A 20,477-nucleotide genomic window follows, 5' to 3' on the forward strand; every position below is an offset into this window, starting at 1 on the left:
CCTATATTCCAACACAATTTTCGTAAAGGAGTGCAACTACAATGTAAGTTAAATGTTTATCTGACGCCACAGTAGTGAACCCATAGTCACAGTACATTATTTTTTAAAGAAAAATTTTATATACTGTGACTATTTGTAGCTTCACTATTGTAGTGTCAAATGAGGATTTAATTTCACAATAGTGTTCTTATCTTTCACTCAGCGTAAGGTTTTGGAGAAGATAGCGTTTTACGTCGCATTCTTAAGAAAAGAAAAAAAAGTGACAATGTTTTTCTAGATATAATTTAAATCCTGTTTATGTGGTCGTTAGGTTTCAAATGTTTGTAGTAGGCAGCTTGAATTAATTTGATTCGGCATTGAGATAATGGCTAATGGAAAACCGTAGGTTATGTCGTCGTCTTCTTTCCTCCTGGAATAACTTTTGCATAGCTTCACAATAAATACATACAAGGAAAAGTTTCAGTTTTATTTTAAACACTAGACTCCATGTTGATCATTTACTAAACAATGGTAACGTTACTGTACATCGTTTATTTCGTTCGTAAACTCCACAATGCAAACAACAACAAAAGGATACACCGCACGTGTTAAAGGAGACGAGCGCTCATAGCTCACAGTTACCGTGTATTGTGCATCGACGAGATCAGATCAGTGATGTTTGCTGTGACATGGCACAGAGAGTGTGTCCAAATTTTTTGGCGTTTGTTTGCAGTTCTCTCGTGCGTGCTATTTCGCAGCAGACGCTATATCGTGAACCTATTGTTACCTAAATGAATATCACTTGGAATTTTTCTGTAAAATATGGCAGTGAGTGTATGTGTGTACAAATTCGTGTTGGAAGATTGCAAGAGTCAACAGTGTTTCGAGATCCGAGTGGCCGCTGATCGGCAGACACCGTCGCTACGCTTCGCAGCGCTCCGCAGTGTTTCCGGAGGGACACCGCGCGCCGGCTCGAGGCAGTCCGGCAGGCGGCACTTTGGTCCGAGCAGCCCCCGGGGGCGGCTGCCGGGGGCGGGGGGCGGGGGCGGTGGCCGGCGCGTCAGGTGCCGGGGTAGCGGCAGTACGTCTTGCCGTCCAGGTCCTCCATGGAGATCCAGTCCTCGGTGGGGCCGCCCTCCGACCAGTCGGCGCGTACCTGCGGCACGCCAACAGAAAAAGTTGGACCAGCTTTTGCCCTGGACAAATAAACCTGCAATAGCCACTCACATCTGTCAAATGGACACTCCATTCCTAACACTAATGGCTACGTACGAATGTTACATACTGAGGCGTAGCGCCGTATAACGATCCTGCCTTGGAGGCGGTTACGTGGGAGATGTTTCTCAGAGCTGGATAGTGACAGATGGTGACGCGAGACTGGACGCGCACGTAGTTTATGTATCAGAGAAAGAGGACAGTATTGTATAGGGGGACTGTGATTTTAGTTTCGATTGTGCCCAGTAGAGAGCACTAAAGAAATAGAATGTTTTTCATAAACTGTTCTAGTATTTTCGTAAAGTGTTATTATGTCTTTTTGTGTATGTAAAATGTTATAAATGTGTTTTAGCAGTATGAGTGATGCGTGAGTGTGGTTTAAGGTTAATGTGAAGATAATTGTTTAACGAGTTATGTAGTAGGATTTAGTGTGGAAACAGTTCGAAGAAGTATGGATGTGGACAAAGGGGATTTTTATAGAATAGATTTGTAAACTAAGTTTATGGTAAAGGGAAAGTTAATTCAGGTATAAATAACAATAGTAAATAACTTTATGCATAAGCAAAACTTCAGCATATTAGATAATTACGTCGGTAAAAAGTGCAGTAGTTAGGTTTACTATTTTGCGATTGGTTATTGATGAAAAGCGCGGACTAACGCGGGAGAGTGTTGTTTTGCTGTTGGCTGTTGAGTAAACTGACCAATGGTAAAGCAGTATTCTTCGCGCGCCTTTATCTGCTGGTAGAGAAGACTTAGAGTATTCTGGAGAAGAGTAGAAGCGTAGCTATGAAACAGATCGGACGTGTGTAGTAGTAGTTCCGATGGAAACGATAAGTTGCCGGATCTAGCAGTATTTCATACATGAGAAGTGTTGGTAAGTGACGGCATAATAATTCCGATGGGTGTGTAGAAATTTCGGAATTTTTAAGTGAGTTTTGTGACGAGAAAAGACATATATTCCGCGTGGCGTATTGAGCAGGTCGGCGGCAAAAACTGTGACTGCATTTGGTACCGGCAAACTTAATATTTGGAGAGCATTATCAATCAAAAACAATTAATATTTTTTTAGCTATTACGTTTTCGGGAAATGCAACACCATAAACTTGGTAACATGAGTGAAAGGGATTATGAGTGACTCTGTTAAGACTAGCACGGGCTTGGCAGTGATACTTGTTCACCTAAGTTTCAGAATATATTAACTGAGGACAAAATTTCTAAACTTTCATTTGTGTGAAAACTTTCTCCTGAAACGTAGATTAGTGACTTAAATTGCAGCCTGGTTCACGTCGAAGTACAGTAGGTTTCACTTGGATTTCCTACTGATAATATGCTGAGACAATGTTCACAGGTAGGTGCAGGTTCGTCGTAAAGGGACGGAAAGAATCACGCTGCCGCAATACCACTAAATAAGGCAAGAAAATACACCTCTTAGAGGGACTGTTAGCATTTACGCACACCCTCAATTCACTCCAATGCAATCTACGCGAGCAGCTGGAGCTAGCCCATAAACAATTTATAACTAATTTCCTTGGTCTGTTCAGAGACTCCAAACACAAGCAGGACCGCTAACAGTCACAAATCTTTACGAAAGACCTGTTTAAAATGTCAGCAAAAACTGTAAAAATATGACCTATCATGGTGAACAAATGTTTTGCTATCATCCCACACTCCAACTCTATTTTCTTCTGCAAATAACTTATAAACTGTAATGATGATCAAATTATGTATACAGAAATGTATATACGACATGTATGTCTAATTCATTGAATGCAATGAGTTGACTTTACAGTACTTCGTCGGAATTTCTTCTGACTGTTTGAAAAAGAAGTAGAAAATACTGAAACAATTTTTAATAATAAGTTTACTCTTAGAATGCATATATTTTCCTGTTGTTAATATGTTTCATCTTGGAAACAACACACATCATCTTCCCTCTGTTTAAATCATTGGCCAATAGGAAATGAATGATATCTCTGTATCTTTTCTTAATGATAATCTTTGCACTGTAAGCAAAAACATCAAGTGTATAGCACATGTGCGACGCTCAACACTCCCGTCACACATGATGAGTGCCACAGTAATTTATTTACAATATGTGTGCTGTCTGCAGTTCAACAATACATACATCGATCTGGAAAACCATATATATGTGTGCTGTCTGCAGTCCAACATCGACCCGGAAAACCATATAGGTCACAACAAAACAAATCGCCATTCTACTGAAACTTATCTAAGTGAATACAACTATTTCATACTACATCTAAATAAAAGCACTTTAGCGTGTTTTTATTAATGCAACATCTTATAAAGTGACTCTAAATACTCGAATTCTCTTGTGCAGTGTAGGAGCACACGACATGATATTGATCAAAACATCCATGTAACTGAAAATATTAGCCATCTTAAAATAGGCGTGGTAGCCCGAAACCGGTTATGGCAGTACTGTAAAACATTCCAAAAAGTATATCTGGCTGGTTGCGTCATTCTTCAACTAAAGTGTCACGTACGTCCATCATAGGGGGCAGGACTGAAGTCACTGTGTTTCACTCTCAGTGGGCGCTCATTAGCGGAGTAGGCGCAGACGTCTGTAGCAGGACATACTAGAGAAGAAGTACAGGACGTTAAAAAAAAGTATTCCGTAATTTGTGAGATGGGAGTGTGGATCAAAACAAGACAAAAATGCCCAATAAGTATGGGCTCTAGAATGCATATCTTACGAGTTATTAGCACTTCACTTCGCTGCTGTGAATCACATCTCTTGCGCTTCAAGCGAAATGGTGGTGTCAATTTTCGTAACCAAGGTGTGTGACCTGATGCAGATCCACACTCTGTCGAAAAAGCAAACCATCAGCACTGATTTTCAAATAATATGTGGGCAGGAATTATTGGCGATAGACTGGTAGGATATTGCACACTACTGTGAGGGGGAGTCAAATGAAAACTTTCAAAGAGTAATTAAAAATCGACATTTCGCGTCAGTGTTTTGTAAGTTGGCAGTACTGTCACTAAGTACATAAGGAATGCCCTACAGGTGGCAGCATACAGCAGAAAAGTGAAACGATACCACAACACCAGTTCAAAATGGTTGCCCCACTTGCGCCATGTACAAGGCTGAAGAGCGTTCAGTCACACGGTTTCTGAGCAGTGAAGGAACCTATTGAAATCCATAAGTGAATGAATCACAATATGGTGATGCGTGTATGTCACTGCAGAAAACGTATGAGTGGAAGAGGAAGTTCGGAAATGGCGTGACTTCTGAGACCGAAGCTCAGCGCCCGGGTTAGGCACACGGCGTTGTGACACCAGAGTCTACTGCAGCAGTTGAAGCCATTGCGATGGAAAATCGTCGTGTGGCGGCGGATGCAACAGCCGCATATCTAAACATTATTGGTGGTTGACCGCATCACATCATTCACGAAGTGCCTAAGTTTCGAAAAGTGGCTGCAAGACGGGTACCACGGCAGCTCATCCTAGAACTGAAAGAGTGACGTCCGTGAAGAACTTCTGTCGTGCTCTGAAGCAGAAGGAGCAGAAGGTGATAGCCCCTTCCTGATAATCATTAGAGACACTACCACGAACCCGACATAACCGTACATTGGCTTGCAGAGTAGCTATGTAGACGCAGATGTAGAAGACAGCAAGTTAGAAATGACGCCATTTCCCATCACCAAACCCCATGAAGTTCCGGTCGCAGCCATGTGCCGGGAACGTGTTGCTGGCTCTCTTTCGGGCTGAACGAGGCGCTGTGTTGGAACAATACACGACTAGGGGAAACACCATTACCAGTGCGTCGTGTCCCAGTAGGTTAAGAAATCAGCTTCATCCTGCAATAAGATTAAAGTGGCGTAGACTTCTTACTATAATTGTCATTTTCTACAATGCTTGTCCTCATACTGCCCGTGAAACACTTGCAGTCATCGATGACGTGCACTTTGACACTGTGCCTCACTCGCCATACTCACCATACCCTGCACCCTGTGACTAACAAATATTTGGACCAATCAAAGAGGCGACGGGAGGAAAGAAATTTTCTTTCCGATTAAGACATACAGCAGGTGGTGGGCGTGTGGCTGTGCAACACGATCAAAATAATTTTTTCCAGAACAATCTGTGTCGTTCCTTCGCGGAGGAAGTGCATTGAACGACAGGGAGACTATGTCGGAAAGTGATGCAATTACGTTTCACTTTTGCTCAACAGCAAAAATTTAAAATATTTAAGGTTTTCATTTGACTCCTCCTCGTAAACAGGTTGACTGTTGCACTGAATCGTCATTCCCCATCATACGCCTCGCCTGTCCTGCTTCGTTCCCCCAATCTTAACCCCTAGGATTTCTGTTTGTGTGGACGCTTGAAATCTTTGGTGTGTACAAGCACATTAATGACGTACAAAAATTACAGGCACGCTTCATCATTGTTGGCCAGCTCATCCATGACAAACGTGGAGTTTTTCAGAGTGTTCGTGCTTCCCTAAGATGTCGGACACAATCACACCTTACTATTAATGGGTACCATATTGAGCACATCCGTCTGCGTTAAGTCACGAATGCAGGTCGTATGTAACAGTAGGCAGGTTACATTAGAAGCTCTGTTGTTTCACAGTAACACGATAATGTTGTACTTTCATTTGTTTGCTACAGTCTGTAATAAGGAAGAACTTACGCTAGTGGAGATGTACACTACTGGTCATTAAAATTACTACACCACGAAGATGACGTGCTACAGATGCGCATTTTAACCGACAGATAGAAAAAAAGGCTGTGCTATGCAAATGATTAGCTTTTCAGAGCATTCACTGAAGGCTGGCGCCTTTGGCGACACCTACAACGTGCTGACATGCGGAGAGTTTCCAGCCGATTTCTCAAACACAAACAGCAGTTGACCGGCGTTGCCTGGTGAAACGTTGTTGTCATGCCTCGTGTAAGGAGGAGAAATGCGTACCGTCACGTTTCTGACTTTGATGAAGGTCGTATTGTAGCCTATCGCGATTGGGGTTTATCGTATCGCGACACTGCTGCTCGCGTTGGCCGAGATCCAATAACTGTTAGCAGAATATGGAGTCGGTGGGTTCAGGAGGGTAATACGGAACGCCGTGCTGGATCCCAACGGCCTCGTATCACTAGCAGTCGAGATGACAGGCATCTTACCCGCATGGCTGTAACGGATCGTGCACCCACGTACCGATCCCTGAGTCAACAGATGGGGACGTTTGCAAGACAACAACCATCTGCACGAACAGTTCGACGACGTTTGCAGGAGCATGGACTTTCAGCTAGGAGACCGTGGCTGCGGTTACTCTTCACGCTGCATCGCAGACAGGACCGCCTGCGATGGTGTACTGAACTACAAACCTGGGAGCACGAATGGCAAAACGTCATTTTTGCGAATTAATCCAGGTTCTGTTTACAGCATCATGATGGTCTCATCCATGTTTGGCGACATCGCGGTGAGCGCACATTGAAAGCCTGTATCCGTCATCGCCATACTGGCGTATCACCCGGCGTGATGGTATGGGGTGCCATTGGTTACACGTCTCGGTCACCTCTTGTTCGCATAGACGGCACTTTGAACAGTGGACGTTACATTTCAGATGTGTTACGACCCGCGGCTCTACCCTTCGATCGATCCCTGCGAAACCCTACATTTCAGCAGGATAATGCACGACCGCATGTTGCAGCTCCTGTACAGGCGTTTCTGGATACAGAAAATTTCGACGGCTGCCCTGGCCAGCACATTCTGCAGATCTCTCACCAATTGAAAACACCTAGTCAATGGTGGCCGAGCAACTGGCTCGTCACAGTACGCCAGTCACTACTCTTGATGAACTGTGGTATCGTGTTGAAGCTGCATTGGCAGCTGCCCCTGTACACGGCATCCGAGCTCTGTTTGACTCAATGCCCAGGGGTATCAAGACTGTTATTACAGCCAGAGGTGGTTGTTATGGGTATTGTTTTCTCAGGATCTATGCATGCAAATGGCGTGAAAATGTAATCATATGTTACTTCTGGTATAATATATTTGTCCAATGAATACCCGTTTATCAACTGCATTTCTTCTTGGTGTAACAATTATAATGGCCAGTAGTGTACATCACGTTAATGAAGATGAACAAATGCTCATAGGTATTAGGGTAAGAATGTCCGAAGCAATGTTTAGTGGATTCTTTCTCTTATTTTGATGTTTACTACCGTCTCTGAAACCTATGGAGTATGTTTAACGACCTGTGTATTAAATATACTCAAGATTTTTAACTCTAACAGGTACACTCCCTTTCCAAATTTTTTTCTAATAGAGATGTGTCCATTTAAACGAAATGGACCATGTAAGTGCATGTGAGCGAATTACGATATCATATCACTATATTTTATTCAATAATAAATGTCGTGAACTTACATTCAGAATTTATATCACGTTTTATGGATGCACAGCAGGGCAGGAAGTATTTGCCACTGATATCACACGAAAAAGTTCAGTATCCATCGTCTAGTTCTCGGCGGTTATTTTCTCTTTTCTAAGTATATGGCGGATGTTCAACAGATAGAGTCTTTTCAGCTTTAGTGTGCTCAGGGGAGTGTGACGGCAGAGATAACAACAACGTCTGACTCAGGTGCTGTGTTTTCGTGATACCACTTTTTAAATTTTCCTGTGCTCTTGGTTCATTTATCAGGACCCGTTTGCCTGCAAAGTACTAGAGTCTGAGTCGCGGTTATTTTATCTTGCCACGGCTCGGAACTGTCAGACTTTAATATAAACAACGGGAGGAAACCACTCCAGTGCCGCAAGACAGAGTCGCTGTGGAAACTGAATCGACATTGCTAAACTAAATGCCTAACTGGGCGGCAGTCCAAGTCAGATGTCAGAGAAAGAGAGAATTTCGTTTAATGCTGTAACATTTGGTCTGCCTGTGTACTTCTATAGCAAGGCACGTGATATTACGGCACATTATTTCCAGGCGAGCTCACGAAGTTTAGGTGATTTTGTAGAGAGGCAAAAGTTACCCTGATCGCGCTGCCAGAAAGGGAGTGAAGGCGCCGGAGATAAAAGATGTACCCGACAGAGGCGCGCGCGAAATGCGCTGCCGATGTTCCACCTCCCCCCCCCCCCCCCGCGATCCGCCGTGTCGGTTCGTTGTCGGCCCACGGGCTGCTGGGCCACTCAGCCGGCCAGCTGCTCGCGCTTCTCGCTCCCTGGTGGCCGGGCTGAACTCGGCCAGCCCGCAGAGGGACTGCGAGCTGCCAAATCGCCCGTGGCGTGGACATGAAGTTTCCTCTCCTCGCCTCTCGTGTCGCAGGCAGCTGGCGCGCTAACGTATTCCCCTGGCACCTCATTTCACAGCCGGCCGGATTCACTTAAGAAACTTTCGCCATAGCTACTGCAGGGCATTTGCCAACAATTTCACTGTTGTGAAACAAGTTCTTGTGGCTGTATATAAAACAGCTTCATCTCTGCCCCTGAGGACTCACGGCTTCTGGAGCGAAATTTACAGAAAATCTGACAATGTTTTTATTTCAGCGTCACTGTGTTTATTCCCTTTCCCTCTCCATGCATTTCGAAATGAACATTACACGCCAGATTCTGATTCATACCTGACATGAGGCAACATGATTTTCTCAGTTGTTGTTCGACATGCAGGTGAGGTGGCGGAAGAAAGATAGTCAGTATTCAACTGTATTCCCTCTAATCCCCCTAATTTTTCCTTGCTGGCACAACTTGACCAGAAGAAGGGATCGGTTGGTAGGACATGTTCTGAGGCATCAAGGGATCACCAATTCAGTATTGGAGGAGAGCGTGGAGGGTAAAAATCGTAGGGGGAGACCAAGAGATGAATACACTAAGCAGATTCAGAAGGATGTAGATTGCAGTAGGTACTGGGAGATGAAGAAGCTTGCACAGGATAGAGTAGCATGGAGAGCTGCATCAAACCAGTCTCAGGACTGAAGACCATAACAACAACAACAACGGTCATTAGGCTACATGTGTGTTGGAGGAAACAATAGAATATCGTACAGATGTACTGGAACGAGGGCATTCCGAACTTACAAAATACGACTTTCCAAAACACATTGCGCGCTTACTGTCTCCCACTGTTCTTTATTGAACACTTCCGTGACACTCTCACGTGCACTAGGAAAGCAGACTCTCCGCCCCACCTCCCTCAGATTTACACTACTGGCCGTTAAAATTGCTACACCAAAAAGAAATGCAGATGATAAGCGGGTATCCATTGGACAAATATATTATACTAGAACTGACATGTGATTACATTTTCACGCAATTTGGGTACATAGATCCTGAGAAATCTGTACCCACAACAACCACCTCCGGCCGTAATAACGGCCTTGATACGCCTGGCCATTAAGTCAAACACAGCTCGGATGGAGTGTACAGGTACAGCTACCCATGCAGCTTGAACACGATACCACAGTTCATCAAGAGTGGTGACTGGCGTATTGTGACGAGCCAGTTGCTCGGCCACCGTTGCCCAGACGTTTTCATTTAGTGAGAGATCTGGAGAATGTGCTGGCCAGGGCAGTAGTCCAACATTTTGTATATCCAGAAAGGCCCGTACAGGACCTGCAACATGCGGTCGTCCATTATCCTGCTGAAATGTAGGGTTTCGCAGGGATCGAATGAAGGGTAGAGTCTGAAATGTAACGTCCACTGTTCAAAGTGCAGTCAGTCCGAACAAGAGGTGACCGAGACGTGTAACCAACGGCACCCAATACCATCACGCCGAGTGATACGCCAGTATGGTGATGACGGATACAGGCTTCCAATGTGCGTTCACCGCGATGTCGCCAAACACGGATGCGACCATCATGATGCTGTAAACAGAACCTGGATTCATCCGAAAAAATTACGTTTTGCCATTCGTGCACCCAGGTTCGTCGTTGAGTACACCATCGCAGGCGCTCCTGTCTGTGATGCAGCGTCTAGGGTAACCGCAGCCATGGTCTCCGAGCTGATAGTCCATGCTGCTGAAAACGTCGTCGAAATGCTCGTGCAGATGGGCTTTGTCTTGCAAACCTTCCCATCTGTTGACTCAGGTATCGAGACGTGGCTGCACGATCCGTTACAGCCATCCTAATAAGTTGCCTGCCATCTCGACTGCTAGTGATACGAGATCGTTGGGATACAGCAGGGCGTTCCGTATTACACTCCTGAGCCCAACGATTCCATATTCTGTTAACAGTTATTGGATCTCGACCAACGTGAGCAGCAATGTCGCCATATGATAAACCGCAATCGCGATAGGCGACAAACCGACCTTATCAAAATCGGAAACGTGATGGTACGCATTTCTCCTCCTTACACGAGGCATCACAATAACGGTTCAACACGCAACGCCTGTCAACTGCTGTTTGTGTATGAGAAATCAGTTGGAAACTTTCCTCATGTCTGCACGTTGTAGGTGTCGCCACCGGCGTCAGCCTCGTGTGAATGCTCTGAAAAGCTAATCATTTGCATATCACAGCAACTTCTTCCTATCGGTTAAATTTCGCATCTGTAGCACGTCATCTTCGTGGTGTAGCAATTTGAATGGTCAGTAGTGTAGTAGTATAATCGACCAGTGGTTAGCCCGTCAAAAACTGAAAACAGATCAAGCATGATGACGAGAAGAAGGTGTACTGAACTGTGAAACAATAAGCAAATTGGAAACTTTGAACGGTCCCAGGTCAAGACGTGCAACATCGAGCGAACTGCAAGAGTCATTGCGCCGTGGTTCTGTGGGTCACGCTGATGGACTGCAAGGTCGGAGATGTGTTTTCAAATCTCTCTCAGGCCCAATTTGTTTCGCAGACCTATGAACTTACCGTCTGGTCACTGATGTGTCTGTTCTCTTCCTGCAGTCTTGGCAATTGTCATATTAAACATTTGTTATAGAATCCGAGTCGTATGGTAAGAATATATTACCATCGCAAGGAAATATGATGAACAGTGAGAGGAGAAGAAATGCCGCATAGGCCTCTCGCGGAAATACAAACAACAAATAAACGGATGTGAACTATGTTAAAATAAAGGAATTCAAGAGGCATAACTTCCAAAACGGAACGCAAGAGTCAGAACATGAGGTATTTGTTTAGAACAAATGGGAGGTACGTACGTCTGGACGTGGGTTGCTTGCACCTCGCTGGCAAAACGGACATTACACCACGACACATACACAAATTAAAGTGCATCGGATACAGACGTCGATGACCGGACGTACAGATCATAATTTTGCGAGGAAAAAAAATGGGGTCCGAGTAAGATTTGAACGCGAATCTCCCGGTGTGGAGTCCAACACCGTGACCGTATAACCACCAGTGTTGCAGGTCTTGAGGTTGTAAAGTTCACTGTTTAGATTTTTGCTACTTTTACCGCAGTTCAGTACCCCTCCTTCCGGTTTTGATACTTGATCTGTGTTCACTTTTAGTAGGGCTATCCACTGGACCATCTTACCACTAAGTCTGTGGAGGGTGCGATAGGGAGTTTCCCGTGTATGAAAATCGATGACGTAGATCGCAAGTGTCTCGTTGAGCCGTCCGCCTCGACAGCTGAGCGGTCAGCGAGGCGGAGTGCCATGCTGAGGGGCCCGGTTTCGATTCACGGACGGGTCAGAGACTTTCCCCGCTCAGGGACTGCGTGTTGTGTTACCACCATCGTATCATCCCCATCGATGCGCAAGCCGCCGAAGTGGCGTTAACTCAAAAGACTTGCCCCAGGCGACCGGTTTACCCGACTGGAGGCCCTAGCCACACGGCACTCCATTTTTTGCCGTTGAATCGCCTCCTTTCTTTAAATCTATAGATAAGAGCACCAACCGACAAAACAGTACTCAGATTTATCGATAGAGGGTTTTATAAGCCATCTACTCCGTTGGTGTACTACATTTCCTCTTGCATTCTTCCGACGACAAATCTCAAGCTGGCACCAACTGTATACGCTCTGTTCAAAAGGATCGTGACACCTGTCAGTGACGGCTTCAACTCCACTGGGGACACTTTGAATGAGGAATCTGAACCAAGAAATAGGAATGTAGTAAAGTTGCACGCTGGGGTCTGGTCTGGAATCAAATCAGTGTTGCAATTGATCCCAGAGGTGTTCCATTGGTCTCACGTTGAGACTCTGAGCACATCAGTCCATTTGAGGAATATTATTGTTAACAGACCATTTCCTCAAAACTACCGCCTACAGGAAAATTAAAGAGACCTTTGGATAAAAGAGAGCCACTTGTATGAATATCAAGAGCTCAGATGGAAACCCAGTTCTTAGCAAGGAAGGGAGAACACAAAGGCGGAGGGAGTATATAGAGGCTCTATGCAAGGGCGATGTACTTGAGGACAGTATTATAGAAATGGAAGAGGATGTAAATGAAGATGAAATGGGAGATACGATATTGCGTGAAGAGTTTGACAGAGCACTGAAAGACCTGAGTCGAAACAAGACCCCGGGAGTAGACAACATTCCATTAGAACTACTGACGGCCTTGGGAGAGCCAGTCCTGACAAAACTCTACTATCTGGTAAGCAAGATGTACGAAACAGGCGAAATACCCTCAGACTTCAAGAAGAATATAATAATTCCAATTCCAAAGAAAGCAGGTGTTGACAGTTGTGAAAATTACCGAACTATCAGCTTAATAAGTCACAGCTGCAAAATACTAACGCGAATTTCTTACAGACGAATGGAAAAACTGGTAGAAGCCGACCTCGGGGAAGATCAGTTTGGATTCCGCAGAAATGTTGGAACACGTGAGGCAATACTGACCCTACGACTTCTCTTAGAAAATAGATTAAGGAAAGGCAAACCAACGTTACTAGCATTTGTAGACTTAGAGAAAGCTTTTGACAATGTTGACTGGAATACTCTCTTTCAAATTCTGAAGGTGGCAGGGGTAAAATACAGGGAGCGAAAATTCTGTCAGAGACAGCAAAGGACTTGGCAGAGCAGTGGAACGGAATGGATGGTGTCTTGAAGGGAGGATATAAGATGAACATCAACAAAAGCAAAACGAGGATAATGGAATGTGCTCAAATTAAGTCGGGTGATGCTGAGGGAATTAGATTAGGAAATGAGACACTTAAGGTAGTAAAGGAGTTTTGCTATTTGGGGAGCAAAATAATTGATGATGGTCGAAGTAGAGAGGATATAAAATGTAGACTGGCAATGGCAAGAAAAGCGTTTCTGAAGAAGAGAAATTTGTTAACATCGAGTGAGGATTTAAGTGTCAGGAAGTCGTTTCTGAAAGTATTTGTGTGGAGTGTAGCCATGTATGGAAGTGAAACATGGACGATAAATAGTTTGGAGAAGAGGAGAATAGAAGCTTTTGAAATGTGGTGCTAGAGAAGAATGCTGAAGATTAGATGGGTAGATCACATAACTAATGAGGAGGTATTGAATAGGATTAGGGAGAAGAGGAGTTTGTGGCACAACTTGACAAGAAGAAGGGACCGGTTGATAGGACATGTTCTGAGGCATTAAGGGATCACAAATTTAGCATTGGAGGGCAGCGTGGAGGGTAAAAATCGTACAGGGCGACCAAGAGACGAATACAGTAAACAGATTCAGAAGGATGTAGGTTGCAGTAAGTACTGGGAGATGAAAAAGCTTGCACAGGATAGATTAGCATGGAGAGCTGCATCAAAACAGTCTCAGGACTGAAGACCACAACAACAACAACAACTGATTTGTGTCAGTGTGCATTGTCATACTGATGGAATGAATCATCCCCTCCTGTATGCAGTACAGAATGGCTCTGAGCACTACGGGACTTAATGTCTCAGGTGATCAGTCCCCTAGAACTTAGAACTACTTAAACCTAACTAACCTAAGGACATCACACACATCAATGCCTGAGGCACGGTTCGAACCTGCGACCGTAGCGGTCACGCGGTTCCAGACTGAAGCGCCTAGAACCGCTCGTCCACAATGGCCGGTAATTCTGTTAATGTGTATATGATCTTCCGCATTTAGCTTCTCTTAAGAGCAATGAAGCGATCACACCCTAAGCACGAGAAACACCCTCTCATCGTAACATCTCCTTATCAGTTGTTCCCTTCCGCCACTGTCCATTGCTCTTTACACCATCTCAAGCGCCGCTCAGCATTGACTGCAGAATCGTGTGCCTGATGAGAAACTGTTCGAGCAAACTGTTCTTCTTTAACTCACTACGTATGGTCACTGTGCTAGTTGGACTGCTGGTAGCATTCTAAAGTCACGAGTGGTTCCTCCTGCTGCTTACAGGCGAATCTGTACAACTACCATCCGAAATGCTCTACGATTACTGTCCATTTTTACACAAGGTCTACCTCGTCTTGGTTTAGTTGTGGTTATTACTCCGGGTTCCCATTTCACAGTCTTATCACCAACAGTCGACTTGGTCGGATTTAGAAGCGTTGGAATGTCCCTGACAGATTTCTTACTCAGGTGCATCCAACGATTAGTGCAACTTCCCACTTAGTGACCTTTGCTGATCAGCCTATTACGGTGTTACTGTTCCTCTACTGACAACACAATAGTCTCCACTTCCTCTTATGCACGATCCAGTCACATTAATGGGGCCTCCTGTTAGGAGCCCGAATAACCGCCTTTTGCGGCGCAGACGACCAGTAAGAGAGTCAGCGAGGTTCTGGAAGGTGCCGACAGGGATGTGGAGCGACGGCGACTCCATCACCGTGGCCAGCTGCGCTGTGTTTCTTGGCTGAGGATCCATGGGACGAACAGCCCGATCGACGTGGTCCCACAGATTCTCGATTGGTTTAAAATCCTGGGAGTCTGGTGGCCAGGGAGGTACGGGAAACTCGCCCCGGTGCTCTTCGAACCAAACACGTACACTGCGAGCAGAGTGACGCGTTGGATCGCGTTCAGGGTAAAATAAACTGCAAGTCGGGATGGATATTGTCCCCAAGCATAGACGCGTACTTGTGTTCAACTATTGTGCCTTCCAGAACGACGAGATCACCCGTGGACTGCCAAAAAACATTCCCCAGTGAGGTATCGATAGTTCCGATGCCACATCGTACGTGCACATTTGTAGCTTGGCACTACGAGAGCGGACCAACTGCGCCGACCAGAGCGCCCTCTGGCCGAAGCTGTGGAGCTCAACGAGCGCCGCTCTGCTTTCTTCCCACTTCACAAAGAGCAGACGGCCTGGGAACATCGCTTCAACTTCAGACTGCGTTGGCTTGCTATTGAGACTTTGTACTACTTACGACTGGAATACGGCTTCACACCTACGTGCTCATCATCGCAAAGTTATGTAACCATTTACTAACTTGTTTTTGCCTGTAGTAAACATCTTTAAATTTACACGCAGTACCGAAGTCCTTTACCTCTCCTTCTCCTACTCGCCTCCTTCATTCGGCCCATTTTGCAGATGACAGGAGCAGACCCACGCGCCGCCTTCCAGGCGGGATACAAAACCCAGACCATAACTCTCCCTCCTACGGTCTGCAGCATTCCGACAATTGTTGCAGGGCCGTACTCGCCACATGGCCGATAGAGCGTGGAACGTGGTTCATCTGGAAAGACGTTCTGTCGCCACTTGGTGGGCGTCCATTCGCGGTAGCAGTGCGCACATTCCAGCCTTTATGCTCGGTGAACAGCAGCATGTGTGGGTGAATGACCGAGGCGCCCGTTGCAGGGGCTCACACGCAACAACGTCTGCTCAACACTCATTGAGGAACCGTGGTTGGTATCCCCTTGGTTCATTTGGCGGTGACTTACTGTACGGTTTCACTTCTGTTCGCCTGTACACGTTTCCGCAGCTGTCGTTTACCCCTGTTATTTATGGGCCGTCGTGCACCACAGATGCTTCCGCCTGTTTTGGATGGCGGCATTTTGTCATTCACGGTACACTTTACCTGCTGCGACACGAGAACAGCTTACAAACCTGGCTGTTTCGGAAATGCTTTCACGCTAGGCCCGAAAGCAATTAATCGTGCCCTTTTGGACGTCAGATAAATCGTTCCATTTCCGCATTACGACAACGACTGTACTCTTTTGCACGTTCCACAGGCACACTTCACGTATCCTACACTACTAATGCTGTCATCAGCCGTCTGGCAGAGGTTATTGCTCTTTGATGTGAAACGTAGGTGGTGGGTGGTCTCATTAATGTGACGTGGCTGTGTACTATCGCGACCGCATCTGTTGGCAACTACCCATGAACTCCGAACAACGCATCGCTGTCCGGATGCTTGAGTCAAGATTGTTTACTCCCCTCTTAAACTCGTATTTCTACGTAACGGTACGGTCGCGTAGGACTTCTTTGAAACCAGATAATACTTGATATTTTGACGATGTTTGCTCAGTATAGCGGACAGTGCGCTATTTTGAATCTTCCTGTAACTTTAAAACTATGAGTCGAACCGAACCCGGAATGTTGCCCTTCGAGGGCGATTCTGTTACCTACTGAGATAGCCTGGTTTACTTGTGTCAGTACCTGTCTGCCTCTTAGTTTGTTTGCGTGTGAGACTATTTTGTCCAGAGCTACTGGCAGAATGGAAACTGTGGGGACGGGTCATTAGTCATAGCTGGGTAGCTTTGTGGGTCGGACCTTGCCTGTCAAAGTCTACATTCAGGGTCGATTTCCAGTCGGGTACTCAGTTGTAATACGATAGGAAGTTTAGAACTGGCGTAATCTGCACTGTGGAGTACAGATTCTTTCTGGAAACACTCCTTTATACTGTGGCTAAGCCGTTTCTCGGCTCTGTACATCTACATCTATTCCCAGCATCCCACGCCATGGTGTGTGGCGAAGGGTAATTTGTGCATCACCGTCACTTCCGCACTTAAGTGCTATAGTCGTTAGTGGTGCGCTGGGAGATGGATTTTAGGTAAGCCTCCACATGTAGCAGGAAAATTTGTGTTGGTAATCTCCCTTACGAACATACGGACTCAGACTTTAGACCGTAAACCATACCGTGGCGAACAAAGTCTCCCCTGTACCATCTGCCACTGGAGTTAGAACAGCATCTCCGAGGCACTTGCGGACATTCTACACGGCGAAGTGACTCTCTACTTCTTACCATCTTCTCGATTTCCTCTAACTTTTTGCGAAATTTCTCCTCCGGATGCGAAAATATTTTGTTGCCACCTATCTACACAGAGAAGAATAATTATCGTGATAAAATAACAGAAATCACAACTCACACAGAAAGATTCAGGTGTTACTTTTTCCCACCCGTTCTTCGAGAGTAGAACGGTAGACTGTATGAAGGTGGCTCTATGAACCCTCTGCCGGGCACTTAAATGTGAAACGCAGGGTAGTCACGTAGCTGTAGACGCAGACATATCAATTGTACTTGATTCGTGTCTCAGCCAGAGAAGCAGTACGCAAGCATCGGTAGAAAGAAAATATTTTAAGCTCCCTTTTTCCGTAGTTGTACTTCCTCCTTTCAATAGATTATTTTTAAATGATCATTGCACTTAAAACCATTTCGCACGTACACAGCCAGATATTTAATGGAAGTAACTGGTTTTAGTGATTTTTCGGCAATTAATAAACAATAATCATTCGCTTCGCGTATTTCTGCCTAGTACAGGGTGTTCGGAAATTGTCGTTACAAACGTCTAGGATTTTTAGAGGGGTGTGACTATATTATATTTTCAACAAGAACCCATGCCGGAAACGTCATACAACGATTCTACAGAACGTCGAAGTTATAATAGCCGGCGCCTATAAATGTATGTAAGTTATGTACCGGGTGATTCTGTGATGATGTTACAAACTTTCTAGGATGGTGAAGACGGATAAATTTATCAATTTTAGATAGGGGAAACTAACGAGTCGAAAACTACAAGCGAAAATCGTTCTGACACCTCTGACAGTGGAATATGTGTACCGCTAATGTTGTTGCTCTGAATGTAGGATATGCAACTATCAGAGGCGGTAGTATGGACCAAAACAATGAAAAAAAATGTCCAGTAAACATGTACTCTAAAATGCATACGTTAACAGTTATGAGCACTTCTTCATATTCGCTGAAGTGAAACACATCTTTATCATGTAATCAGTCGCCTCTACGAGTCCTAGAAGTTTGTGACGCCAATTTCCGAACACCCTGTTTACGATACATTTGTTTACGTAGGGGACCAACTGGCAATTAATGAACCACGTGTTCGTCCTCTGCAGGTCATCCAACATTTCATTACATTTTTCTAGCGTAGTGGCGTCTCTACATAGGATGTATCGCAGTAAGTAGTAGTGAAAACTGACATGGATGAGCCGCGCGGGATTAGCCGAGCGGTCTTAGGCGCTGCAGTCATGGACTGTGCGGCAGGTCCCGGCGGAGGTTCGAGTCCTCCCTCGGGAATGGGTGTGTGTATGTTTGCCCTTAGGATAATTTAGGTTAAGTAGTGTGTAAGCTTAGGGACTGATGCCTTAGCAGTTAAGTCCCATAAGATTTCACAAACATTTGAACATTTTTGACGTGGATAAAAATATACGATTATACAAGCTAACAAATTGTTTCGGGTAGTTGCGTAAGTGTGATTAAGAGCCGCCACTGTTTACAGTATGAAATACTTTCCCAATGAGGACAAATCGATTTGAAATGTAAACTTTTCGACTAAGCGACCTTCTAATCGGGCGGGAATTTCGTAGGTGGCCTACCTCAACAAGTGGTACAATACTACTACAGCACAAAACATGTAATGATTTATTAAACCGTAGTAGCTATTAAAGGAGGTGTTTGAAATCTAGACCTCATGTTTGTGTCGAATACTGTGGCCCTCATTGTACTGAACTCTGAATTCTTTCAAATACCTCGACACGATTTTACAACTTCCTGCTCCGCTTGTTCAACAGTATCAACGGGGGTGTTGTATGCTCCACTTCTCAAATAAGCACAAGCAGAATAATCCTGATTATAGAGCTCATGTGATCGTGGAGACCATGTTGCGTGCGCTGCTGGACAACCCGTCGCGGACCCTATTGGCGCGTCTTACAGGAGCAGCTAAATGCACTGTTACCCCTCCACGCATTTACCATAATAATCAATCACTGGTTACGGACCAAACTTGAGACCAAATAGATGAGGACCTTATCGAGAAGTTGGCATTTGTCCGCAGCTCGTGGTCGTGCTGTAGCGTTCTCGCTTCCCGCGCCGGGGTTCCCGGGTTCGATTCCCGACGGAGTCAGGGATTTTCTCTGCCTCGTGATGACTGGGTGTTGTGTGATGTCCTTAGGTTAGTTAGGTTTAAGTAGTTCTAAGTTCTAGAGGACTGATGACCATAGCTGTTAAGTCCCATAGTGCTCAGAGCCAAGTTGACATTTGTTACAGCTACGACAATATTTCATACTTATATTTCATACATCTACATCTAGACATCGAAAAAGTTCAAAGAAGGGGAGCTTGTTTTGTATTATCGCGAAATAGGGGAGATAGTGCCACAGACATGATACGTGAATTGGAGTGCCAATCATTAAAACAAACACGTTTTTCGTTGCGACGGGATCTTCTCATGAAATTTCAATCGCCAGTTTTCTCCTCCGATTGCGAAAATATTCTGTTCCCAGTTACACACATAGAGAGAAATTGTCATCACGATAAAATCAGGGTTCGCACAGAAAAATTTAAGTGCTCGTTTTTCACGCGCGCCATTCGAGAGTGGAACGGTAGAGACAGCTTGAAGATGGTTCATTGAAACCTCTGCCAGACACTTGTGAATAGCAGAGTATTCACGTAGATGTAGAAGCATGGGGGCCCCTCTCAAGGACGTGTTTGCTATTACTTCATAAATGACTTGTATGTAGAGCCATGTTTGCAGCGACTTCTTTTTCTCTATTTCGTGCACTTTCATCCTTGTACGTTCACATTGTTATTTGTGATACATCTAGCATACGAAGTCGGTGGAAAGGGAATAAAATACGCTTAAAGAACGTTGCAATAATAAAACGAACTGTATTGTAAGTTTGAGATTATTTCATGGCCAACACTGAACTTGAAAAACAACATAAGCCTGCACTGTCAAATTTTGCGTCTTATAAAAAACTCGTGTTCTAAAAAGAAACTGTAAAATAAATTCTGAAAATTCTTTCATTTTCTTCTATCACTCGAGAATTTTTCGCAGAATAAGATCTCATGTTTTGAAGATTTAAGTAATTTAAGCACAAATATTAAAACAGAATTTCAATCAAGGTCTACATATTTGTTATTATTGTTTTATTTCTTAGGCTTATATTAAACATTTTAAAAACAGTTTCCTTAGCAACTGTATGAGTATTATGTTATATTTGAATTTCACATACCCTCTTTTTTTATTTCATCTTCTCTGTCCCTCTTTAACATTCAGTAACA

The 20,477-nt window shown here is 44.7% G+C and overlaps 1 protein-coding gene across 1 annotated transcript in view; it reads right to left on the minus strand.

Annotated features, from left to right (window-relative positions):
• Window positions 1-1,039: 1,039 nt before the first annotated feature.
• LOC126154493 (dipeptidase 1-like) overlaps window positions 1,040-20,477 on the minus strand; it is a 1,598,597-nt gene continuing 1,579,159 nt past the window's right edge. The window contains exon 14 of the mRNA XM_049916146.1: window positions 1,040-1,135. Coding sequence (XP_049772103.1) covers window positions 1,040-1,135 — 96 coding nt within the window. The remainder of the gene's footprint in view (window positions 1,136-20,477) is intronic.

Source organism: Schistocerca cancellata, unplaced genomic scaffold, assembly GCF_023864275.1.
Source record: "Schistocerca cancellata isolate TAMUIC-IGC-003103 unplaced genomic scaffold, iqSchCanc2.1 HiC_scaffold_1092, whole genome shotgun sequence".
In the NCBI taxonomy this organism is placed as follows: domain Eukaryota; kingdom Metazoa; phylum Arthropoda; class Insecta; order Orthoptera; family Acrididae; genus Schistocerca; species Schistocerca cancellata.